The 27363-nt window shown below is 44.8% G+C and overlaps 1 protein-coding gene across 1 annotated transcript; it reads right to left on the bottom strand.

Moving 5' to 3' along the window:
* slc6a9 (solute carrier family 6 member 9) lies at positions 1 to 27012 on the bottom strand (the record flags this gene model as incomplete). Its single annotated transcript, XM_080837648.1, has 13 exons — positions 1 to 324; positions 517 to 687; positions 853 to 953; positions 1094 to 1193; positions 2114 to 2248; positions 2580 to 2817; positions 3579 to 3682; positions 3980 to 4114; positions 4284 to 4416; positions 5355 to 5607; positions 5809 to 5940; positions 6901 to 7057; positions 26974 to 27012. The coding sequence occupies 13 exons, from the start codon at positions 27010 to 27012 to the stop codon at positions 1 to 3; spliced, it is 2022 nt and encodes a 673-aa protein (XP_080693774.1).
* Positions 27013 to 27363: the final 351 nt, after the last annotated feature.

The raw sequence follows: 27363 nt of genomic DNA, 5'->3' as shown, positions 1-27363 counted from the left end.
CTATGCGCTGGGCGTGGGGTTGGGCGTGGGGTTGGGTGTGGGGTTGGGTGTGGGGTTGGGTGTGGGGTTGTTCGTGGAGCCGTTGCTGCCCTGGATGGAGACGTTGATCTCCTCCTTCTTGTCTTTTTCCTTGTCATTCTCTGCGTCCTTCTCCTTCTTCTCCTCCTTCGCCTCCTCCTCCCTGAGGTCCTCCTTCTCCCTTAGGTCCTCCTTGAGGGGGCAGACCTCCACGCCGTCGGGTCCTCCTAAGGCGTAGCGACCTTTGCGGTCCTCCAGCAGGCCAGGGCCCCAGGAGGGGTCAGGCTTCATCGAGTTCTTCAACCGCTGGAGAGAAGGAAGGAGAGAGAAAAAGCAAAGGAAGGAAGGAAGGAAGAAAGAAAGAAAGAAAGAAAGAAAGGTAGACATAGATAGAGAGAAAGATTGGATGAAAAGTAAGAAGAAACAGACACTGAGGTTAGGTCTGAAGTCTTGGGGTGTTTTGCTAGAGTCCTGTACGTTACATGAGATCTACTGTACCTCCATGAAGGTGGCGCCATCAGACTTGGCAATCTTGTAGAGCGCATAGATGGGTATGCAGACGACTGAGGACATAGCCATGAGGAAGCCGATGGCCAGAGACCACCCCGGGTACATGTAATCCCCATAGGAGATGGGCTTGTACTGGATCACCGTGAAGATCAAGATGAACTGCAGCAGTGGACAAAGGCGGGAAAAGACAGCTTTTAGTGCTTCTATCATTGTCTCCATATCATGAAGCTGACATTCAGGACTCTATTACTGACTCCTGACAATATTGCAATATATGGAATGCGCTTGTCTGCAGTCTGCCTGGCGACAGGGTTGTTCACTCACAGAGATGATGATGGGGGACACAAATCTCCAGCAGACCCTGAAGAAGATGGGAGGAGGGAAGCCCAGCATCATCTCCACATCTCTGAAGTAATTCTTGTGCCCTGTGCATGGTGATGGGACGGTGCAAGAGTTAACGTGCAGAAACTTGTACAAACAAAATAGAATGGCAAGGCCTTTGACGACGTGTAGGCATGTGCTAAGAGACGGAGGACTAACCACAGATGTGACAGAGAGGACTTACCATAGACATACATGAGACAGATGCACATGATGCAGGAGATGACAACCAACGAGAAGCTAGCAGCATAGTTATCCATGAGCAAAAGCCAGTATATCCCTGCCTGCACCACAGAGACAAAATGAGACATGCACGTCAGTTGACGCGTGTGCGTGGGTGTGCACACAGAAACAGAAGGTGTGTGTGTGGAATATGTGTGTATATGTGTGTGTGTGAGAGAGTAAGAGTGAGAGAAAGAGAACAAAATCGTGTGTGTGTGTGTGTGTGTGTTGTTGTGAGAGAGTGAGAGAGCGTGTATACGTATGTTAGGGGTTGCACAAAGAACTGAAGCATTTGAGGACTGGAGCAGTTACATCAATTCTCGAGTTTCTACATTAACATTGAGTACTTAATCACGTGATGCTAGATGTCGTGCACACTCAGTTTCTAGTTAGAGATTAAATCAAAATCAGAAAAGGGTCAATCAATTTTTTTGGAAGCTCTTTGATAAAACAGAAAATCCTAATTTTAACATCCCGTCTGTCAAATAATAGACACTAACAAGGCTAAAAAAATGAATGTGGTTCAAAAACAGATGCAAGCAAATATGACTAATTACCTCCACCAAGAAGGTTTGTTTGTTTGTGTAGCATAGCACTTTGGAGCAGATCCAAGTCACTGGGCAAATACACAAGTTTAGTTTCACGTTTGCCAACGTTGAGATATATGGCCTTTGGCCTGGGGAGGTCTGCGCTCTGAGTGCCCTACTAGTTTCATTTTTAAGTGGTTGTGCTTACTAATGACAACATTAATCGAAAAATCCACTTGTTGACTGAACTTTCCATCTTGGGCTACTGTACAATGTTGGCTACAATAACGTTAAAATATTATTGTATCATTCATACTTCACCATTGTGTAAGGTAAGACAAAGTGTTATCTTCATGTCATATCATTCATTTTATGCAACCCCATTATAGCTGCATAGTCTTTTAACTGATACATGAAAAAAACTCTTAGTGTGTGTGCACAGCTCTTGTCCTCACCTTTGTCGTCAGTGGCACCCCCAGGAGAAATCCTACGACGGCCACTCCAAGGGTGACAACTGTCTTGTTCTTCATGATCCAGTCAGTGCCAATCTCATCCACGATAGCAGTGACCAGGGTCTCCAGCAGACAGAACTACAGACGGGCACAAATGCAATCCACAAAGCATCCATTTTATATGTATACTGCGTTATTACTGCATTATATTTACGTACAGTACAACTTAAGTAGTTAACATTACCCAGTGTCTGTTAATGGTAACATTAATAGCTTGTTCATATTTACTCATGAGCTGAAAAATGTAAATAGATCTGGGATGCTAGACATAACTATATAATCCTTAGTTGCAACTTATCAATACTGACGTTAATAGGTCATGTCATTAATGGATAAACTCTTAGTCTAGGGGACCTTTAAATGTACAGTACCGCCGCACTGCTCTTGCCGACCGCCTGACCAGTCCTACCTGAGTTCCGAGGCCCAGCAGAATGAGCATGAAGAAGAAGAGGATGGACCAGATCGGGGAGACAGGCAGCAGCGTGAGGGCTTCTGGGTAGGCCACAAAGGCCAGGCCGGGGCCCTGGTCGGCCACCTCTGACACGTCCACACCCAGGTGGTGGGCCATGAAGCCCAGGATGGAAAAGATGACAAAGCCGGCGTACACGCTGGTGGCACAGTTGGTCACGCTGATGATGATGCTGTCCCTGTTGACACGTAGGAAAACCATAAGCATCGGAATAGCCTCTTCATGCCCACCACAAAGTGCGTGCTAAAATCGTGTTTCTGAATCATAGCTGATCCGGTGTGCTATTCCAAAAACATAAAGCTCAATTCAAACCTCAGCTCTTAAATAGTACATTGCAGCAGGCGGATTTGAAAATGGGAAGAATGGGTTTTATTCTATAAGCAGGTCGGCGACATGAGCAGCTTATGCAAATTTTAAATCAGGCGAGACAAAGAACCTCCAGCAGGTGGAGCTGTGGCGAACCCAGCTGCTCGTGTATCAGCAGAGTGTCGGACCATAATTTGGATCGGGACTGCAGAGCAAGTGAGCACCACGCATCCAGAGAGCTGAGCACAACTCAGAGTGACTCTGCTCATCCAGCACCCAAGGCTCTGACCTAGAAGACTTTGCACACTGCAGTGCACCCACCACAACGGCTGCCATTCTCAAACTCTTAACCCCCCCCCCCCGTATTCAGCTGCCTGACATTACATGCTTGCTTCATGTGACAGAGAGCTAAAAAGCCCCAAAGCAAATATTGTTGTGTATAATGCAACATGTAATATGTATACAATGTGTCTGGGGGGCAAGTCTACAAGTACATCCTGCAATCATTCCTAGCTGGATGAGGCCATAGAGAGAGAGAGACATGGAGAGAGAGAGAGAGAGAGAGAGAGAGAGAGAGAGAGAGAGAGAGAGAGAGGGAGATAGAGAGAGAGAGAGTTGGAGACCATGCTGTACCTGTAACAGTTGTTGTGGAACTTATTGTAGGATGCCATTGTGATAAGTCCTCCCCAAGCACAGCCCAGGGAGTAAAAGATCTGAGAGGCAGCGTCTCCCCACACCTTGTAGAGAACACATCAGCGATGGCTGGATTCAGTTTCACATCATTTTATGGACATACAATTTCGATAGATAACAAGGTCTTAAGGTGCTTTACGGAACTAAAGGCTTTATTTCACCTATAAATGGGCAATCGTAAGAGGGGGAATAAGACAAATGAATGAAACTGAGAAAAATGAGAATAAATGATAGACAGAGAGAGACAGGGAGAGTGTGTGAGTCAGATATGGTGAGAAACAGAGAGAGAGAGGGACAGAGAGAGAGAGAGAAGGAGAAAAAGACAGAGAAAGAATGTTTACCTTTGCGTCCAGTATTTTCGACCACTGCGGAGTCAAGTAGAACTTGATCCCAGTCATGGCACCCTCCAGCGTGATCCCCCTGATAAACAGGATAGTCAGCACCAAGTAGGGGAAGGTCGCTGTGAAATACACCACCTGCAACATCGGCCCAAACACAGCAGCACATGAAAGCCTCTCTCTGCAGCGCTGACTCATCATGAAGAATAGGCAAGATATGGCAGTCCCTGCAGGAGCCAGGTGCATCACCGCAGGAGCGTTAAGCCAAGCGCCAAAAGTCATTCTGGAAGGGCTTCCCCCTCCTTACCTTGCCGGATGATTTGACTCCCCTGATCAGGCAGAGGAAGACCACCAACCAGGAGAGAGCCAGGCAGCCCAGGATGGGAAGACGAACCTCGCCTAAGTTACCAATACCATCAGAGACTTGAAGTACGTAATTTCTAGGGAGGGTGAAGAGAAGAGGAGAAATTACATACTCAACAGTAGTTACAGTGTAACGTATAAAAAAAGCCTACTCCATACAGCCATAAAACCACACATCTGAGATGCATCTGTGGCCAAACAGGAAAACATAACATCCCCACCGACAACTCTCCCCATAATGGATTCTTTAGCTGATAGGGGACTTGAACAGTTGAGCCATTCTTAGTGTGGTGACAAGATGGCCGTGAGGGCAAGGCACAGACCGTTTGTAAAGTCACTGAGGCACGAGTGCTCTGTGAATAAACTCTACTCATTGTGAGGGCAGTTTAACTTCCACACTTATCAAGAACCCACTACAACATAACAGAAGAAAGGCAGGGAAAAATAATAAAAACAAGTATCCCGGCCATCTTCGACGGCCTGGCTTACAAAAACACAAACACAAATATAAACCCTGCCTGGCATGTCTGCTGAGCCGTCTCCACAATAAAGTTAATCATTCTAGGATCTCAGAAGGCCGGAGGTCTTTTTCATAGTAAATAATAAAGTGCTAACCTCTAAAACATCTGTATTGTATGTGATCCACAACACATACTTTTGAATCAACATAGCATAAGCTACTTAGATTGTATCCATTGTAGACTTAAGAGCGCTGCCAAACATGAGGAAGGCTTGCCAAAATACAGTTGTCCCTGGCAGTATTTGGCCTAATTGAGGCCAATCGAGTGACCTTACTGACCTGCTGGGCTGGATCCAGGGGATCGTGGCCAAGAGAAGCAAGCACCATCAGCCCTCTGCCTAATTGACTCCAGTTTACTCACTCACGTCTATCAGACACTTTCAGCAGTTCAAACTAATAGACACACAAATTGTCTGTTTTTAAAAACAGCGTGACTAGACTTCAGGCGGAGGAGGAGTTCACTGTACTGTCCATATATAAAACATCTGCCCTTACTTCCAGAACTCTTCGCTGGGGCTGGTCCTCTTGGTGCGGTTGACGACCTCCGCCACAGCAGCGGTGAGATTAACCAGGGTGCCGTTGCCATCCACCACGCCCCTGCAGTTTACGGTGTTCCAAGGGTTGTTGCAGTAGGTCCAAGGCAGCAGGTTGGTCATGGAACTGAAGAAATAGTAAATGGCGATGCAGATGACCACATTGTAGTAGATGCCGATGTAAGTGGACACCACCATCATCCCATAGCCCACACCTGATGATGGAGGGATTAGAGAGGGAGGGAGAGAATAAAAAAGATTGAAAAGATTGACAAGAGCACCAGAGTCTTTTTGCCATTTTTTTACTCACTGCGAAATGAGTCAATTGCGAACTGAAAATAACGTTCTAAAAACAGTCTTAGAGAAATGCAGCATAATTGAGAAGAATGTAAAAATGTAGAGATGACAAACCGCACCCTTGAACATGGGGCTGACCTTCCAGACACCCAGGCAGCCCAGGCTAGCAAACTGACCAAAGGAGAGCTCAAGGAAAAACAGGGGGAGGCCACAGAACACCAGCATGATGAAGTACGGGAACAGGAAGGCCCCTGAAAACAGAATCAACACCAATGGCTTTCACAGTTAAACAGATATAAGCATTTTGATGATTATATATTTATATATTTGATCCATAATCCTACGTACATCCTATATATATATCATATCCTTTCATATCTTATAAAATCCTCAAGTTTTGTGTAAAAAATAAATCCTACAAACATAACCAAAAGATGGCTTTTTGCAAAGAAACTTGACTTTAATTATAGACTTAACTTCGGTCAGCACCAATATCAACCCTGTTGCTACTACTTGAACATCACATTAACCTTGGGCCCAGCCGAATGAAAGAGAGGGGGGAAACGCAGACACCGACTCAGCAGTCATTTAATCAGCTGGGACACAGCAGCCTGTGCAGTGCAGTAGAGCTCACTACAGCTAAAGCTACGTTTATTCCCCACACAGGAGTTGACTGAGGGGTGAATCTTATACAGACGCGTCTGATCCAGGCCAGATGCACTCCAGAGGCAGCCAGTCACCCCAGTCTCCACCACTGGTACCCGCGGGTCTGCGACCTTCCGGCAGGGAGGGGTGCGGAGGAGGGCACAGAGAGCCAGGACAGTCCATGTGTCAGCATTAATGCTGCACCTTGAGCTACACCAGAACTCCACTGCTCTATTTTAGGAGACACCAATGTAATCGGAGGCCATGTATGGGCAATGTAGTAACACAGCCATGCATATGATATTCAAGATATTCGTCTGGATTTAGAACTGACTGTATTGTCTGTGAGTCTAAAACTCTAGCAACTCTGCAAAAGAACAAGCATACCAATCTGCTTAAACAAACAGATATGTTCTGTGTTCCGTGCAGCCATTCTCACTGTCCTTTCTACCCTCTGGCCTGTTAAATAAACCTGCTGCTTCCTGACAATAACAAGTGACATCACAGTCCCCCCCCCCCCCCCACCCCCACCCCTTTTTTTCTTTCCCATAAGCCTGCCATCATACCTCCTCCGTTCCTGTAGCAGAGGTAGGGGAACCTCCAGACGTTGCCCAGGCCCACGGCATAGCCCACGCTGGTGAGCACAAACTCAATCTGGTTCCCCCAGTTGCCTCGCCGAGAGGGCTCATCCTTCTTCACCCCTTCGCCCGGGACCGCTCCGTTCTGAAACACAAGCAGACGCAACAGTGTTACTGCGTGTGACAGGTTAGAGACCCTAAGAAATACAAGCAGACACAACAGTGTTACTGCGTGTGACGGGTAAGAGACCCGAGGTGAGAAATCAGACCGCTGAACTTTCCGAAAATGCAACTGAAGTTGACAATTGACAACATTTTTTACCTTTGAAAAAATAAACAAAACCCATATCAATCTGTATGTCTTTGTTGATGCTATGTTTTATCCAATATGCTGTGAATATGAGAGTCCATAAAACTGCAGTACAGTAGAATACAAATAGCCATTCAACCATTTAAACCGAATTTCGTGAAAAAAACTGCCCCAAAGAAAGTTTGTTGACAACAAAAGTAAAAAAAAAAAAAAGGCTGACCTGAAAATCATGGAGCAGCTGCCAAACATTGCAAAACATTTAACAAAAACTAAGACTAGCGTGTCCCTGCTCTGCACAGGCAATTTGACTCAGAGGAACGAGCTTAGCTCCGGCCCCCATAGATCGCATGCAAGCGCTTTGGGGCTGCTATGAGCGTGGCGGAGCGCACTTGATGTGAACTGAAATCACCGTTGTACGCGCAAAACAAACATTTGGTCCTGTCGGACAGATTTGAATTTTTCCCTGCTTCCATCTGTTCGTGTCAGATGGTCTTCGCTCCGACCTTTTCGGGGCAACCTCAGCAGATGACCCAGACCAAAGCCTGCTGATCCGCCGCCTCACAAGAGCCGCGCGGAGCAAGGACAGGGCAGCGGGAGGGCTGAGGGCTTGTTGATGGAGCAACAGAGACGGACATCTGCTTCCATGATGTACGAGAAGCTAATACACCTTGCGTGCGAGTGGAGAAGATGCACAGGCAGATGCAAAGGCCATTTCTGCAATGGCAGAGATGAATTAGTCAGGTCCCGCACAGGACACTCAGGTGGTCTATCAGGTTGATGCGATTTAGGTTTATGGTCTGCACAGGGAAATAGCCTGTGTACTACTAGTGCCTGTGTACATCTTTTCCCAAAGAAAGGACACACAGAAATATATCCACACACACACACACACAGTGCCATCTGAGTCTGCAGAGTTCCTAGGGCCATGGCACAGACACACGCAAACAGACGGCAGTGTGCTGCCATGAGCATCCGAAAGAAAGAGGAAGATGACGAAGAAAAAAAACATGAAACCAAACTTTTGTTCTCCACTTTTCCCTTAATCCTCATTTATCTTGGGCCAAGCCAAGCACTGGCGTCCAAAAACAAAAGCTGAGTTTGACACGCAGAACGCTGCAGAAAGGGCCTAAGCAGCCATCACATTGAGACCACCAGGGGGAAAAAGCAGCAAAACATCTGGAACGAAGGCAAACAAGGCAATCTGCAGGCTGTGTCTGTCTTGTGTGTATGTTTGTGTGTGTGTGTGTGTGTGTGTGTGTCTGCGTCTGCCTTTTGAGTGTGTTTGTGTTCGCTCAGCAGCTTTTTGAAGTGGTGGGCGTGGGAGCGTGGCCTCGTACATCTGGGACAGAGTCTGCGGAGGCTGCCCTCTCTGTGCTCGTCCTCCCTCTGCGCTTTGACCAGTGGGGATGCGGAGGCTGGGGCCACCTGCTGAGGTTCAGGCCTAGGACCGCACAGCTGAGAGCCCAGGGTGCAGTGCAAGGGGAGTGGGGCGGATGTGCAGCAATGCGTGGGCCTTACTGGAGTCACACTGTCTCTCTGTCACACTCACACTCACACACACACATAACAGTTTTGTGACTGTGAATAACACACTCTGTTGAAAGAAAAACGAATGAACATTTAGGAATAAATTCAGGAGTGTGTTGATGGAAATTGATAGTCATATAATTACCACTGCATTGCAAGCATGTATGCTCTCTTGTGTGTGTGCCATGTGTATTGACAGTCTGGCCTCACCCTCTCACATGGCCTATGCTAAATAAGCTTCAGGAACAAATGCTCACGGAACCTTTCCAGACATCCCCTCTCCCCAAGGTGATGTAACACACATCACCTTTTTACCATGATTCCTTTGTGTGTGTGCATGTTCCGGAACCTTCCGTGGGGGGTGGGGGTCACCTCACCTCCCCTCCCACTCACAAGCCCCCTGTCCCACCTCTCACCTGTAACACACCCCTATGATCTATGACCTCCCACAGCTGTCCTTACTTAAACTGCCACTGTACAATGATCTTTAGTCTCTTCCTTGTCTATATGGTTTTGGAATTGGCTCCCTGCAGGCACACGTAAGAAATAAACAACCGAGACTGTTGATTCACCTCGTGGTTCTGTAGTCTAAAGTTTATCGTCGGATTCCTGTTACATCAGTGACCAAATAAAATATTCTTTATTCTGATAGGCCATAAGCAGGCTTTTTCAGCTGTATGCAGACAACAAGCACAACGGTTTGAGGGCCTTCCATTTCTTGCTGACTCCTCTGGAGTCAGGCAGTTTGGCTTCAGCTGCTGTGCTGATGTTCTCTCAGGGCCCAGTCTGCTCCCTCTCCTCCTGCGCCTCCTCTCCCCCTGCCCGCCTGGCTCCCCTCTCCTCTCCTCTCCTCTCCTCTCCTCTCCTCTCCTCTCCTCTCCTCTCCTCTCCTCCCCTCTCCTCTCCTCTCCTCCCCTCTCCTCTCCTCTCCTCTCCTCTCCTCTCCTCTCCTCAGCCTGTGCTCCCTGTTTTCAAAGCCCAGGTGTGGTTGCTGTCAGCATTTGTTACTGGGAGCAGTCAGGCTAGGCTAAAGAGAAAGTGAGGGATAGAAAGAGAGAAAGAGAGAGAGAGAGAAAAAGAAAGAGGGAGAGAGTGGGCCCAACTGGGCCCATCTGCCCTTTGCACATGCCAGACACACGCTCTCTTTCTCTCTCTCTCTCTCTGTTTCTCTCCCCCTCTCCAACAGTGTGGGGCAGTCAGTCTCCAAGGGGCCTGCCTCAACTCAGTTGTCCTGGGCACAAGCCTCCCAGCGCTGCCAGCTTCCCTGCACAGGCAGAGCATAGTGCAGCAGTCAGGTGCGGGAGTGGGAGGAGGGGGGTAGCAGAGAAGGGCATGGCAGAGCCCTGAGCTCCTGGTCTGCTGTCCGCGAGAGGACGTAGGCAAAAGGTGTGGGATGTGTCGAGTTCAAAGGTGTGTGTAGACAGGGAGTTATTCAAAGACCATGCGTATTTGTGAGCCCCGTGCTAAAGGTGAGACACACACATGGTGAGAGTGTTCAAATATTGGCACAGGTGGGAGGATGGTCATTCATCACAAGAGGCCAATGGCCACTCAAAAAAAAATGTTTTTTTTTTTTTTTTTTTTAGAAGGGTCAAGCCCAAATATAGGCTTTTTGGGTAATGTTTGACTAGGTTTTTAGGGGAGAATTTGTCAACAGCATGAAATGTAAGGGTCTTTCCAAATCCCTGCCCTGAACTTGTTTTGGACTGAAGCTCTTTGCTCTTTGTGTGTGTTTGTGTGTGTGTCTGTGTGTTGTGGCGGGTTTCAGATGGTCCGGTGCCGTTTTCCTCCACTCTCACCCACAGCAGGCCTGCTCTGACAAGGTGAACCCTTTGGCAGGCCTGGATCCGGTGTAACAGGCCATAGTATACCCCCGGCCCGGACTATACCTGGGGTTAAAGGGGCCTAGGCTAGATTATACCCCGGGTATATTATGGCCTAGGCCAATTTATACTCCGGGGTTTAAATTGGCCTAGGCCAATTCATACCCCCTCGGGCCAGATTAAACCCCCATGATATCAGTAGTGTTGAGTGATATACATAAGAATTACTTAATTTTTCAACATTTTATTGGGAGTTCAGCTTTGTCAAGTAAGTTAAGTGAGAAAGCTTACTTACTTAAATCTTAAAACTCTAAAACATAGACTTTTATTACTTCAACCAGAAAAACTGAAAAAATATTAGACTTCCACAAAGATCGAAGATTACTACGTCCTGATACTTCAACTTCTCAGACTAGAAAGTCCTCGCTAAAATATAAATGTTCAAAGTTAAACACTGATAACAACATCAAAACATCCACAAAGATCAAAGATTACTACAACACTTCACATAACAACATCACATAACAAAATCATTGACCAGTTACCATCTTATTTACCGTAGCATAAATTACAGGGTTGCGTGCTTTGAACTTCCTTGTGTCTGAAATATTTGATTTGTTTTTAATTTAAGCACCTCTCCCCAGATCAGTCAGCACATGCAGGTTCGAGAGGAATTTGTCCTAAATACCAGTGATGATTACAAAAGAACTACACACACACACACACAGACACTCACACATACACACACTTTATTGCGTGCTTTGAACTTCCTTGTGTCTGAAATATTTGCTTTGTTTTGAATTAAAGCACCTCTCCCAGATCAGTCAGTACATTCCATGCGATTAATGTTCTTTTTGGCCTCGCAAACTCTGTAGTAGGCTAAGAAAAGTTTACTTTTAAAAGTTGTGATGTGCAAAAAAAAGCGAGCTTCACTGTTGTCTGAAAATGTCAACAGGCAGCTGGCTGAAAGCACAGAAGTAGTAGGCTTACCTTTTATTTTTTAATGTTCCCATTGGCTTACATTGTGCCATTGCGACATCATCATAGGGTCATGAATCTGGCTTGCACCTGAGCTTCACTGACACCTGGGCCAAGGTTACAAGGCTCCTCTTCTCTCTGTCCCTCTCAATTCAACTGTATAACTAAGAATATTAAGAGACACCTTCCATACTGTACTTTGTTTTCTCTCCATACTTCTCTCTATCCCTCTCATTCTACTTTCTCTCACACTTAATTTTTCTCTCCTTCTTTCAATATTTTCCCACTTCACTCTTTCTTTATTTCATTATCCATAGCCACTCCGGTTCACTCTCCTATCCATTCTTCTTTCAATTACTCTGTCCATCAATTCCTACACCTTTTTCAACTTTTTTTGTCAGCCTTCTTTGACTTTATTCCTACACTTTTTTTAAACTTTTTTGTCAGCCTTCTTTGACCTTTCAGTCCCCTATCCTCCCTTCCGTTATTTTACTTCCTCCGTTTCATGTCTCCGTGCCATGTCTACATATTCTACTTTATCCATCGATCATTCAAACATCTCCTTCCTCCCTTATGTCCATTCTCCTTCCTACTTTCACTTATTCTTTCCCTCTGTAGATCTTCCATACAAGTGTTTTTTCTATCCCCGTCCCACTTCTCTGTCTTACACTCCATCTCTCTGTTTCAGTCCATTTTTTCTTCTTCTTTCAAACTTTTCACTTTTCACTCTCTCTTTACTGTCTTTAGCCATAGCCACTCTTGTCTTATTCTTCCTTACTTCTTCCTTTCTTAACATTTGCATTTCATGCACTGGTATTTCCTCCAGGAAATTCATATTATAGTTTACTTATACCTTTTGTACTCGTTCTTGAAGGCAAAATCTCTCTCACACACAAACACATACACACACACACACACACACACACACACACACACACACACACACACACACACACACACACACACACACACTCACACTCACACTCACACCCACACCCACACACACTCACACTCACACATACACACACTTTATTGCGTGCTTTGAACTTCCTTGTGTCTGAAATATTTGTTTTCTTTTTAATTAAAGCACTCCTCCCAGATCAGTCAGCACATACAGGTTCGAGAGAAATTTGTCCTAAATACCAGTGATGATTACAAAAGAACTAACCGCTCTCTTTATATTGGCAATATTACCAGCTCTCGCCTCTCATTGCCAAGAACAGAGATGGCACTTTGTGCACTTGCTTGTGGTAAAATACTGTATGTTCTCATGTTCACACTGACAGCAATATTGGTAAGTACATTATCAAATGCATTTTTATTACTTATTAAGATATGCTTGTGTCAACTCAAATTTCAAACTTTTAAATCAACTGAGCAACTTTATATCAACTTGTTATTATATTTGTTATCGTTCTTATATCGTTCTTCTCTGAGGCTCTCTCAATACCAGTAATGTGCACTAAGTGCACTTCCTTGTGGTAAAATACTGTATGTTCTCATGTTCATGTTCATAAGTACATTATCAAATGCATTTTCATTAATTATGCAGATATATCAACGCACACGCACGGCCACGGCCACACACACTCAGAGCACGTGTTGGTTGGACAGGCCGCGGCTGTTGCCAGCTACGGGTTCCAGCAAATGTCGGCCTTCAGGGGCTTCTACCCACAGGTGTACCCAACCACCATGGGCACCATGCAGGGTGCCGGCGTGGCCAAGGCGGGCATGGGGGGCATCAACAAGAAGAATGGCAACATCTCATGCTACAACTGCGGCACCACCTGGCACATTGCACAGGACTGCAAGCAGCCCTCCATTGACGCCACACAGCAAGGTAGCTTCATGTCTTTAGTCTGTACATCCTCTAACCGTGGTTTGTTTAGTTTTACATAGAAATTCCCTGGGCAGCCATCCTCTAGCGTCACGCTTTATGGCTGGTGTGAGGTGTCTCAGGGTACCCTGACAGGCACCTTATACCCAAATGGGATCTGCTGATTGTGTTACATGCTCTCACAGGGCCACCATTCAAGCCCCTTGAGACGACAGACATAACATTTGTTTCATTAAAGACTGCGCTGTTGTTGTTGTTGTTGCTGGCACTTGTGTCAGCAAAGCGCGTTGGTGACATGCAAGCCCTGTCCGTCAGCCCATCGTGCCTTCAGTTCTCGATCGCTGGTGACAAAGTGGTTTTGCAACCTAATGCTGCGTACACACCTAAGGTGGTAGCAACCCGTTCTGTAATCAGGTGATTGAGTTGGCAGTTTTTCGCCTCCTCCCTTCGCGTCAGCAGAGCAGGAGTGTTTGAATAAACTTTCCCCAAACGCACTCTCCGCTATTCTCAGAGTGGGGGGAGGGCATAGAGCCAATGGGGATGGACTTCAGCGCACTGGGGCCTTCAGGCAATCGGATCAGCTGTTTGTGTGCTTCGGTGCATGAGCAAATAGCAGACCTCTGTCAAATCTGAGCCTCTCCCGTTGGATAGTAGAGGCTATCGTGTTGTTAGCAGCATCTAGCTACCGTCGACCTTCCTGAGGTAAAAACATCATGGTAGAGTGTTTAACTGGCACGTAGTCGCTCACAGTAGCTTCATACTATCCATGATTTTAGTAAAATGTTAATTATCACCGTATGTAACATAATTCTGCTATAGTATGTAGTTATCCTGGAGACATAATTCACCACGTGCGGCTTCTAGCTACCGTCGACCTTCCTGAGTTAAATACTGCATGGTAGCAGGGACGTGCAGGAGTGGGCTAAGGTTGCCCGGGCAACTGCCCTTTGCCCTCCTCGACTGAAGTTGCCCCTCTGAAGGAAATATATATATTTGCGATCAGGGGACGGGGGCGTGGCAGCGGCGGTAAGTGAGAGGTTAAAATGAAATTGGCTAAATTTGCGATCAGATGACGGGGGCGTGGCAGCAACGGTTAGAGAGAGTTTGAAATGATATTGGCAAAATTTGCGATCAGATGACAGGGCGTGGCAACGGCGGTGACAAAAAATAATGTGTTGCCCCTTTTTTCCAGGGCAGAGCAACTGCCCTTCAAAATTCCTGTGCACGTCCCTGCATGGTAGAGTGTCTAACTGGCAGGTGGTCGCTCACGGTAGCTTCATTCTCTCCGTGATATTAGTAAAATGTCGATTATCACTGTACAATCATTTACATATTATGGGATATTTACAGTGATGTTCATTAAATGTGCCCTGTCTATGTCAAATGGATGGAATAATTCATGAATAATTAACATCTTTGATGAACAACTGTTTAACATTATTAACATGTCATCAATTTCAGGGTGGCGTACGGTATGCCAACCTGAACATGGAAGTGCCCCTTCTCCGGTATTATTTTTGCTGGGGAAGACACTCGCCCTGATTTCCAGCTCATCAGATCCTCCATAGTCTGTCTGCTGCAGCTGCTCAACCAGGAGCGGTGCCATGGATGGTCCTGGAGTTTCTGTTTTGGCTGGCCAGCAGTACGTCTTACCTGGGCCCTCTTGGCATTGGAATGTGCCCAAGAGGCTAATTTTCAATCTCAATATACTAAGGGGAGGGCCATCACTCTACCATCCACTGAAGAGGGGCAGAGAGAGGTATCAGAGGGTTTTGCCCGACAGGCTAGGCTTGGCTGCCATGTTCGTATTGTCATTTATTTGCAAATAAATGCTCTAAATGACAATATCTGTATTTGAAATTTAGTGGAAATGTTGTCAGTAGTTTAATTAATGTTAATTTTACTTTAAAACATACCAATAAATAGCAAAACCAGAGAAACAGATAATTGTGATAACTGATTAAAAAGTGGTCTCTTAATTTCCTGGTACTGGAAGAAAAAGAATAGATATCTGGACATTCTTTTATTATAACTTGACAGACAATAAAACACAATGCACTGCAATAACGGGAGATAAACAGTGTGGCTTCAAAAATAGGTTTGGAGAACACAAAAAACCTCGAGAGGCACCTGAAAGCGCACAACCCTGTAATTTATGCTACGGCACATACGGTAGTAACTGTCAATGTTATGTTAAGTGTTAAAGTAATCTTTGATCTTTGTGGATATTTTTATGTTGTTTTCAGTGTTTAACCTTGAACAATTATATTGTAGCGAGGACTTGCTACTCTTAGAAGTTGAAGTTTCGGGACGTAGTAATCTTTGATCTGTGTGGAAGTCTAATATTTTTTCTGTTTTTCTGGTTGACGTAATAAAAGTCTATGTTTTAGAGTTTTAAGATGCAAGTAAGTTAGCTTTCTCACTTAACTTACCTGACAAAGCTCAACACTACTGATATCATGGGGGTATAATCTGGCCCGAGGGGGTATGAATTGGCCTAGGCCATAATATACCCGGGGTATAATCTAGCCTAGGCCCCTTTAACCCCAGGTATAGTCCGGGCCGGGGGTATACTATGGCCTGTTACACCGGTCTTAATGAAGAGCATCATCGGTACTGACACAATCCCTCTGCCATTCAGAACACGAAAACATCAGAGAAAAGTGAAAGAAAAGCGTGAAGAGTATAGGAGAGGAAAGAAAGAGTGTAAGAGCTAAGGAGAAGAGTGAAAGGCAAACAGGGTAAAAGAAAGAGAGAACAAAATGAAAGACAGAGGGAGAAAGAGTTAAAATTACTAACAGAAAGTCATTGAAAGAGATCGACAGAGCAAAAGAAAGATTACAAACATACAAACAGGAAAAAGAAAAAGGCTTCTTGAACAGTGTGTGTATCCGTCTTGTCGTGTAGTTCAGTGTGTCGTGTAGTTCAGAGGGGGATCTGGCATCTATAGTGAGTCTGCCTCTGTACAGCCATTACAGCCCATTGCATGTTATGCACCAATAAACAGTCCAAAACTAAATTTCATTTAGTTCCAGAGACCTCAACTTGTTCAGCAACAACATACCAACACATTTGAGCTGTTTAGCTGTGTTTCCGTGGCATTTGAAAATAAAATAAAAAAACTAAGAAAATAACTGGCGCTTTTTGTGGACAAAAAGATAATGAAGTGTTGTTCAGTGAAGCAAAGCTAGAAATCTCTTAAATGTGCGGCAGTGAGAACACACCCTGCGTGTGTGTCCACTGAGCATCACTGATCGAACACACACACACGCACACATGGATGTCAGGGGACCTTTCACTCTTTAGCTTATGCACTAGTTCACCTTGTTCACGCTAAACTTCTCACACATTGACAAACAGAGTTAATTTGACAACTGTAAAAAAAAAAAAAAAAAAAAAAAGACAAACAACAATAAAAATGCATACCAATTCAGAACTATGGATGAGAAATCATGTTTCTGGTTATATTCTGGTATGATGTCCAAATACATAAACCAGTGCAATAAAGTTCCAATCACAATGATACTTACATTTAACAAATAACTTGCTATTTTGAGGATACAAAAACAGGTAGGTTATGTTGGTCACAACATTAGAGACCTGCCATTTCTGTTGATGCCTCAATGGCAAGCCCAAACCACAGGCTATGGGTTTACATGTTACTCTCCAAAAATGCCATTAGGTTAGCAGCTCTGGCCGGCAATTGCATCACCACCCAAATTAATAACAAAAAAAGACTAAAATAATTTCTCAACATGGACATGGGTTCTGAATGCAGCATAAGCTTGCATAAGCAGTCCAATCCAGCCCACCCACTGCCACACCATTGGAATGACAATTAATGTATAATTCTGTCACCTATTAACTCATAGCCTAGATTATAAACTGTTCTTTTCCAAGCAAGTGGTTTGGCTGACGTTTCCATTACTGCCATGATCTGGTCACCCCATCTCTGACTTAAAATGTATTAAAAAGTTACAAAAGTTAGAGCATGACTGATGGTCATGTACAATAATGACTCCATCTGCACTGTTTCTGCTGAAAGATGTCCGGGGACTGAAAAGCCTCAGGTTTCAAGTCTGTTCCCTGGTGACAAAGTGTGAGGCAGAAGGCCTTTTTGAAGACTCTGAACATGCCACAGAAACACATAAACCTTCAGATACCAAGCCATGCTGAGGGCCATCAAACTAGAGCATGAACTACAACAGAAGTAAAAGCAAGGACAACTATGTCACCAAAAAGCAATCAAGATTAGGAATGGAGGGACAGAGGTGGGGCGTGGGGTGAAGAGAAGGAGAGAGAGAGGACAAGAGGGTGAGAAAAAGCAACAGTGAAGATAATACGATGGGGGGAAAAAATGAGAGAATGTGTGTGAAGCATTTTTGTGTTAAAGTATTCAGGGTATGATCAGTGCCGTCAGTAAGGCTGTGCGCATTAACTCTTGGAATGTCAAGACCCCTAGAGTTCACATTTCAAACACATCATCCGCCAGACAACTGCTACTCAATCTGGAGCCCTGTGGCCCCCTGCAGCTCCTGAAACTCTCTACTGATGGTGCAACCACAGTTTATTTCACAATGACTGAGTAGGTATGTAAGCGTGCAGTGCAGTGCAGGTTATCCCGATATATACCTCCATTTAAATGTCCACGCCTGAAGGGGGAGAACAGAATCAATTCTGCTCTGTGAATAATCAAATGATTTAGAAAAAATGATGTGGCATTTGTGCTTGAGGTGTTTGTGCTTCTGAAGAGGTGAATCATAAATCAGCGTGTCTTCTTTGATAACATTTCTACAACTCGTGTTCAAAAAGTAATTGAGTTGACTTCAGAATTCTCATTTGTGATTAGAAGGAGGGAAACCAATGACATCACCTAACCTAAAGTAGTATGGAATCCCACTCCAGGTAATGACAACATACTGCACCACACTAACATTTGGCAAATGAGCCATTTGGGTCCCACTGGATATTAAGAGTTCTTATGTACAGTGGACTTGTGCTTTTTTTATTTCACTGCCCATCCAAAGTGGATGGGGAGAAGAGAAAACCTCATTTCAATCAGAAGGACATGTACCACTAAAACAAGAAAATTCCTTATTGTCTTGAGAAAGGCAAGACACCTACAATCAGTTGAAGCCATTACTTGAAACACTTACTCAAAAGCAGAAGTGAGAGAATGAGGGTTGAGAATGAGAATGAATCTCTCCACTGGTATGGCACGTTTCTAATGTAATTCTAATATACCTTAAGAATGGGGCGGAGGCTGATGCCTCCCCAAGAGTATCACTCAGGAAGTAAACAAGACTTGGTCATGGACAATGTCCTCAAAGGCTTCATTATTCAGCCCCTGTGAGGTGAAAGTAATGCTGCCCCCCACACCCCCACTCCTACCCTTACCCCGGAGCACAGGGTCACATTCCTGGCCATCCCATTGGCTTGGTCCCCCTAAAACATGCTCTACATGCTTGATTAGTTATTTGTCGGACGCATCTGACAAGAAATGAAGGATACCAAATGTAAGGGTGGGCGGGGTGTGGAGGGTTTGACGGCCTCCCAGGAGGAGGGCTGCCCGGGGGTCACGCCACTCAGTCAAACTCATCCGCATGGGCGTTGGGTTACGTCAAGTCAGCGGCAGCACATGCTCTTGAATCTCAATTACGCTTCAATCTCAAATGCTCTTGAAATCTCCTCTTGTTTTACATCGTCAAAATGAATCCATAACATTGGGTCAAAGGTATTTAAAACACCAGCATTTCAAACATTTCAATCAACTCGTTCACACATACCCAAAAGCACAGGGTGACTTCGAAGGACTTTGGACGTTCTTGATAATGTTACAATCCATAAAATGATAGACCCAAGCAACACAGGCCAATCTTCATTGAAACTCTTCCTGAAACTGAGTTAGTAGACTCCTAAATTGCCCTTCAAATAGCTACGTGCTGGAGGCCCTGTCCATAGTACAAAAAGCTGCTCAAACTAAATGTCAGCAATGACTATTCTACACCCCAACCCACCACACACAATCCATAGACAAGGCACTAGAGAATAGTCTTACCTCTAGATTTTCCATGATAAATCTGAAGGGCGCCTGCACAACACACTTACAAACTTCAGTGACGGGCAAACCAACAGAGCTAATTGATGCACTGAGAAGACCGACAGTGCTCAAGACTTGCTCTTGAAATTGGGAGGTGTATGAGAGCTGGGTTGGTGAGCAAGGGGAGGTCTCTGTCTTTGTCACACAACAGGATGGACAACTTAACAAATACAGCCAAAAGCCCTTTTTTTCAGAACCGTGCTAACTGAAGCACAATTAGCATTCCATCACAAATATAGTGGTTAAAAAAACACTGAACAAATGTGTTTAGTCATACATAAAGTAAACCAAAAACAATCATACAAAACAATTCCACCATACTCTAGACCAGGGGTTCTCAAAGTTTTGCAAGCTGGCCCCCCCCCCCCCCAAAGCTAGTTAGGGGTAGTTGGTAGCATGTCTGTTATATATTCAGGTGCATGACTATGGAGTGATTTATAGACTAGTAAGAGAATCTTCAAATCTATTCTGAAACTAACAGGTAACCAGTGCATTGATTTTAATACTAGTGTGATGTGCGCTTTCGGTCTTGTTCTGTCTTAAATTGAGCGCAGTCAGTTTTGAAAAGCCTGCCTCGCACAAATATGTCGACGCAAAAAAGAGGAGCATTTTTAATCTCACAAAGCTGAGGGTAATTCCGGCATCATTGCTACCCAGAATGACGAAAAGAGGGGTGGTGGTAAACAGATGCTTAAGTCTAGAGCTGCGCTGTCTCCTATCATTATTTGACACGTCTTGTGTGGCCGGCAAAATCAGTGTTTCGGCAAATGTATGGGGTTTGCCAAGCTTAGCAATTCTATGAGCAACTACATATGATGTCTCCAGACATTGCTTGAAGACAGTCCTATGCTTGGAGATAATGGTTTGTTGTTGCTGTCTAAAGTGCATGTTTAACACTCTAAGGTCCAAGGCCTTTTAGACTTTTCTAAGTTGACTGACATGCCTTGATGTTTTTGTACATTTTGCTTAACTAAAAACATTGATGCACAAATGGAATATATGATTCTATTCTAGAAGACCTCAGCAATAATATTAGAAAAGGGTTCAATGTTTCCGTGGTTGTTCTTTTTATGTCTCTAAGACGAAAACTAAAAAAAAAAAATATCCCGGACGAGGGATATAGACCTTTTAGTGTTAAGCCATTCTTAGGTATTCTGGCAGAGTATCCCAAAGACTGGGGGCATAGAAATTAAAAGCCGTTTTCCCATGTCTCTTTGTCCTGTCTTTTGGAACTGTTAGGAGTTCAGTGCCAGAGGACCTCAGGGTTCTACTGGGTGTGTACCTTGAGAGCATGTCTGTTATATATTCAGGTGCATGACTATGGAGTGATTCATAGACTAGTTAGGAAATCTTGAAATACTGGTGTGATGTGCGCTTTGTGTCTTGTTTGGTCCTGTCTTTTGGAACTGTTAGGAGTTCAGTGCCAGAGGACCTCAGGGTTCTATACTGGGTGTGTTGGTGTCAAGGTGCCTTTTTAATTTTGATGGCTTCATGCTGTCATTTGCCGGCACCTCGACACACAAATCACATTGAGGACGTTGCTCAGTCGTGCCAGTGACGGCGAAACCAAATGCAAATAGCTCACGTCATATTTGCAAAGCTTTGGCTTCTTCGCAACTGGCGCATCGGTTGCCTGACTTTTACGAATCAGAAACTTGTCCATAGTTGTGTTTGTTTGCTGATAGTGTGTGTGAAGTTAATAAAAGTTCAAATCTCAACGTCGTCGTCGTGGGCAATGGTTCCAAAACGAAGTGTACACAATGGAGGTAGACAGGGACAGCACAAAATAGTATTCAAGTGCTGGCGTTTTATTTGTTGCAACATGGTGGATGATCAAAAAATGTAAAAGGTAGGTGTTAAGGAGGAAAGGGCTTGCAGCAGTTGGAATAAGTTAGCTAGCTAGAAGGCTAGCTCCCGTGGCTACGAGCTTTTTAATAAGACTGTTTAGCAAATTGCTCCTTAAAATAGGCTACGAATAGACCTACTTCAAGTGCAGAAAGGTTTTACTAAGGAAGGAGTGAGTCTTTAAAAAGACTGTTTATAAAGCAGTGCATATCTGAATGATAGAGGAAACAAGAGAAACCGAACAAACTCTGCAGGGTGAGCGCTTAGTCCCCTATCACAGTGGACTGCATACCATGCCTGCGGTTCGTTTTATACTCGGAAGCTAAGGTGCAACTCGCGTTCAAATGTTAAGACTCCGTTTTGATTGGTGGATCAGGAAGAAAATATTATTTGATTTGTTTGGCAGTCCAGCCCCTTGCATTTAGCCACTGAGGGAGCTTTCACTAACCAGTGACAGGTTTGCAGTGTTTTTTATTTTCTCCGTCTGCGACATCACGCCCCCCCCTGGAGAGTGTTCACACACCCCCAGGGGGGCGCGCCCCCCACTTTGAGAACCACTGCTCTAGAGTAATGTGACTTAGCGCGTGATGACAAGATAACCTACACAAAAACACCGTACGGAATATCGTGATCATCTGTGTGACCTGCTCTTTTACAGAGCGGTGAATCGAATCCAGCAGAACCCAAGAGCTGTGAGACGCAGGAATGAGAACATGGAGAAAAGTGGGAGCCCTGATTTGAGACGACAGGCAGGTCTAGCTGCAGCAACGCGCTTCGCTTAACTAGATCATTCAATTAGCGCCCTATGAGCATGGCCGTTAAGTGATGCGGGAGACTGGCCCGCGGAGCTGTGAGCCAATGCAAGCTGTTCACCTGCCTTGCTGCGAACACACACTCACACTGTCAAAAATAGAAAAATCTCTCTCTCTCTTTTCTCTCACACACACAAACAAAATGCTCATGTTACAACACAATAATCAAACTCACACACACGCACAGGCTTTCTCCCAAATCTTCTACCGGTTTATTTCAGTTTCCCGGTCATGAAGTTGCACTTCATGCTTAAATACTGAACCGATTAACCTTTGAATCTTATTTTTTCGGCTTTAAGAAAAAAAACATCCTGACCACACACAATGACTGTAGCTTTTCATGTGCTGAAGTCTATGCCAACACAGTGGACTGGAATAATTTTTTCCCATTTGTTCAATGCCAATTAGAGTGTTTTAAAATCCGGTGTCTTAGAGCTCCATTTAAAAGATGACAAAAATTGTGGACCCACTTTTCATTTAACTAGAAAAGACGTAGAGTCGTGCAATCCAAGCAGCACTTTTGAACTGGCACACATTATCAGGCTTGGTTAGCGTTAGGCCGCCTGAGCCAAGAGGCACGCGAATACATCCAAGTTTTCAACCATCCAAATTACAGGCATTGGGGAGTGGTCTTGCAGCACTTGCAATCCATCACAACACAAGACCAGCAAAAAAAAAAAAACATCTGCGGTAAACGCTCTTTACTGTGAAATGACAACACGGTCCAGGAGAGCTGTCGTTGGGGTGATTCACATTTCTGGAAAAGCAATCAATGCATTGGGAGAGTTCGGGAATGGACATTCAGCCCGACGTCTTTGGCCTCAACGTTCATGACAGCCAGTCCAAAAAATCTAAAATCCAATTTGTTCCTACACTTTCCTCCCCCCCACTGCAACGCCAACAGCCCCCACCCCCACATCAACACACATACTCCTATTCACGGACTGATGGTTCGCTCTCTGTCACGTCACACAGGCTGAGCTGAATGTTGGGCTCAGCCGCAGAGCTACAGTACTTTGCTACGAGACTCACTGTTGTGGCCCTGGGCTATCCCTAATGCTGCAAACTGTGAGGAGGCTCTTTACAAGTGTCCTCAGACAGGCACAAATCAAGTGGAGCTGAGGAGCGCCTTACGTCCCATTAACCAGCCCCTCCACGCTTACGAAACATGGACACACACACAGAGCTTAGTGACTGCCGACTGGCATGCTCTTTGGGGGTCGCTCTGACAAAAAAAGTTAGCCTACATGTAGATGACAAACAGTAAACAATCAACCTCCTGGACGTTGGAAAATTCTACCTTTCCGACACATGGAGTCTTTGACCTACATAAGAACAGCATATAATAAGGCTTGATTCTTAATATCGCGGAAATATGTGGAAAGTTGCCAGTCCATTCAGACTTTGGCAGATTACTTCTGCAAACCACCTAAAAAACTCATTTTAAATACGTGCTCACTAGGCTGCCTGGTCAAAGTTAATCTTCAGCCTGGCCAAGAATGTGTACAGCAACTGTGATTCATTTTCTCGTTCCTGTAAATATGACTAATTGTGGGAAGTAGGGTATAAAAACAAAAAACAGCCATCAGTGACTCTTTACTCTGGAAAATAAGTCAGCAGACCTTAGGAAATGGTAAATAAAATGACAGCCACAAAATAGTTGTGTACTGTCTACACCTTGTGTGTTTGGAAACCTTCAAGAAAGTTGTTGCTGATAACTCATGTTCACAGCTTTAACAGCAGTAATCGATCAAAGGTGCTCAGACGCAGCACTGTGGTTCCCTGTGGCGGTGGCAGTGCTCTTGGGCTTTGGTGGTGCACAGACTAGCAGTGGAGGCGGGCAGTCGCAGGCGGCACACAGCCCTCCTGCCAGCTGTACGCCCAGCAGCACTCGCCACTCCGAGGCGGCAGGGCAGGCTGAGAGGCCGCTGCCCCTGGAGCATGCATATGGCCCCACAGTCCTCCCCCCCCCCTCTCTCTCTCTCTCTCCCTTTCTCACTTCTACTCCTTCCTCACATAATTTCCTTCCCTTCCTCCATCATTTACAACCCCCCCCCCCCACACACACACACACATAAACACACACAAACACACACAGATGTCTACACACTCCACTTTCACCTAAGCAGCACACCTGCAGTCATGTGGAACAGGATGTTACTCATCCTGATTCTGATGCTTTCAACCTGAAAGGTATGTCGAGGGGCACGGGGATATACAGTATTTGGACAGATCTGACGGGGACGCACTCTTTCACTGATAGAATATCTTCGCTATGGGTTATAAAGCAGCTTCACTCCATGGATTGATGTAAATGTGTTCCGACAACACTACAATACTTGCAGGAGCCAAACACTGAGATTTGGAGAACAATACTAATCTAAGCAAACTCTACGCCCCTCTCCCTACATTGAGGAATTCAAACTCAATACCCTCTTTTCTTTTCAGGCTCAAAATCCTTAAGTCAACAAATCGGAGCAGGCTATGAAACGCAACAACATGATAACATAAGAAACCTTATAACAGCCAGAGACAAACAGCAGCTGTCCAAGCTCCGACTTGGAAAAAATGCTGAATCAAGGAATCAAAATTACGACAATAAAAACGGATTTGACCTACAGTATGCACATTTCCAAACGCAAACAAAAAAAAATGTGAACCACTTTTCTGCGTTTATTGTGCTTATACATTTGAGCTAAACATTTGCTGCAACAAAAATGATTTGCAAGCACACAGCCTAGCACGAGCCCAAACTAAATGTGACTGCTGTGGAAGGCAGTTTATTGTCAAGACCATTTGAAGGCTCCAGCCTGTATAAGTGAGGGTGGCAGGCTAGGAAAGACATGACTGCTGCCCAATGACCGCCTCCGTGGAAGGTTCTTATTAGTTCAATTATTACTCAAGCATGCTTTATGTTAAGAGGTGGCATGGGAGGAGGCCAGTCTCTCTGGTGGTGTAAGTTGAAGAGCATTTTTCCCACACGAGCAACTGAGCAAGGTAAGATTGAGGTAATTCCTCATGTGAAAGAAAATACGTTAACAAAACTCTGTGTGAAGTTTAGAATTTTGTTAAATTAGTTAGACAGGGAGGACATACTTGCATTGCTCTGCTCCCACCAAGAGGAGTGGGACAGCTTGTGTAAAAGGGGGTGGGTAATGCAGAGGAAGTCATTACACATTACAGATCTGAAGGGTTAACAACCTTTGCCAGCGGATATGGATTGATTGATTGTGTTTGTGTGTGTGCGTGTGTGTGTGTGCACGCATTATTCTTTTATGCAGCCATAAAACTAATTTTTCATTTTGGCTTTAAATCCATTTACCACAAAATGGATTGACAATTTCTCAAAATCCATAATTCCGGGTAAAAATAAAATAAAAGCAAGATCTTTCAACAAGAGAGCAACTAGCTGATCCTGTCCTCATCCTATTCAAGCAACCACACCTTACTGTGTTGCCAGTAAGTAGTAAGCAGCATCCTAAAATCCTAAAACACATTATCTACATTTTGTAGATGGTTATGAATCACTTTGGAATAGTCTCAACAAACACATAGTGTTAGGCATTTTGCCAGCATTACTAAAAAGATAGGCATACGCTCATAGTTTCACCCTACCATGAAATCTGGTCTCTCTATCACACATCCCAGCTACTAAAGACCTGTTTATAAAGTGAAGAGTAAGCATCACCAGGAGCCAAAGGTGTACGCAAATATTTGTAAACTTGGGCCAACAGTTATGAAATGGGTCACAATTGTGGGATCACAAAAGTCATTAGACATTATTCAGTTCCGTAACGTCAAAGTACACAGCTTTGAGAAACAACATTGTTGACCAGATCTGATCATAGTCAATGACCCCTTTGCTTGGAGTAAAAATACGAGGCGAAACATTTCAAATCTTGAAATGTTGATCCAGCAACTCATATTTTCATTACATGGGGGGGGGGGCAACTTCTAAAAAAACTGCAAAGAGCAACCACATGTAAGTGAAACATCCTTTCTGACTCTCTATCTCTCGCAACGGTAAGGTCCTCCATGTCTCCACTCTCTCAGATGGCAGGAGGCTCACTGGTCATTGTTGAGAGCCACAAAGGGGAGGATGTGACCAGGCTTGGCATTCTGCATCAATCGAACAGGAACAAAGTGCCATATTGGATATCTATACATTTCATTTCAAACAAATCTTCCTCTGGGATTGTTTAACTGACAAGCCCCCCGGCCACTAAAAAGGAGGCAAAGGAAGGAGAAAAGGCATAAATATGAGCCAACCCCCCTTTCCTCTGGACACTTTGCCCCTCTGTCTGCCTCTCTCACACACAGTTCCCCCCAGCCCACTTCCTTAGAAACTTTATCTCACCTCCCTCTGCCAATACCGCCAGAGCTTCCCACTGCAATTAGTTATAAAAACTTTTCAGCGCGGCCACACGTGGTCTGGTTTTTAAAAAGCCGGGCCCCCCTCCTCACACGGTCCGTGGGCTATTGAGTCGTCACAGGCCCCCTGAGTGATGGCTGAAAAATAAGGCGGCGCAGACAATGCTTCGTCTTGATTAATTCAATTCTTTCAGGACCTTGCACCGTCGTCCGGGCAGCTTCGCACAATTGCCGCTTTGATGCTTGAATACTCTCTTTCGCCAATTTTTTTTCCGATAAAAAAAAATAAATAATGAAAAAAAAAAATCAAATCTGGCTTTTCATCTCAGAGTATTTTTCACAAGTAAACTGAAACATAAAAATAATTTCAAGTTTTGTGAGGCTCATCTAGGAAATAGTTTTCTCTGTAGATGAAAGAGGGAAATGGGGAATGGAAGGGATAGTTAAATTAGACTGACCTGATCGGCCATACAAGCTGGATTGCTGGATTCCGACATGATTTGATAGTGCCCAGTAGTTCTCTTCTCAACTGCGCTCCTGAGTTCTTCATTCACACCTACCCATTTGCTTCCGTCACACGCAAGAGAGAGAGAGAAAGAGAGGGAGGGAACACCAGAGCAACCTCTTTTCGCCCAGCCTTGATTAATGCCTGAATTATTTTCACCTCATTTCATCTGATGGAGTTCTGCTTCCTCTCCGCCTCTCTCAATCATTCAGCATGGAAGCCTTCTCTCTCACTCCCTCCTGATCCCTCTCTCTCTCTCTCGCTCTCTCTCCTTCCTCTCATTCACCCTCCCTCCCTCCCTCAGCCCCTCTTCCTACCTCCCTCACTCCTTTTCAATCTCCAT

This window comes from Sprattus sprattus (assembly GCF_963457725.1).
Source record: "Sprattus sprattus genome assembly, chromosome: 4".
NCBI classification, from domain to species: domain Eukaryota; kingdom Metazoa; phylum Chordata; class Actinopteri; order Clupeiformes; family Clupeidae; genus Sprattus; species Sprattus sprattus.
The sequence above is the reverse complement of the archived record's forward strand: the minus strand, read 5'-3'. Positions and strand labels throughout refer to the sequence as shown.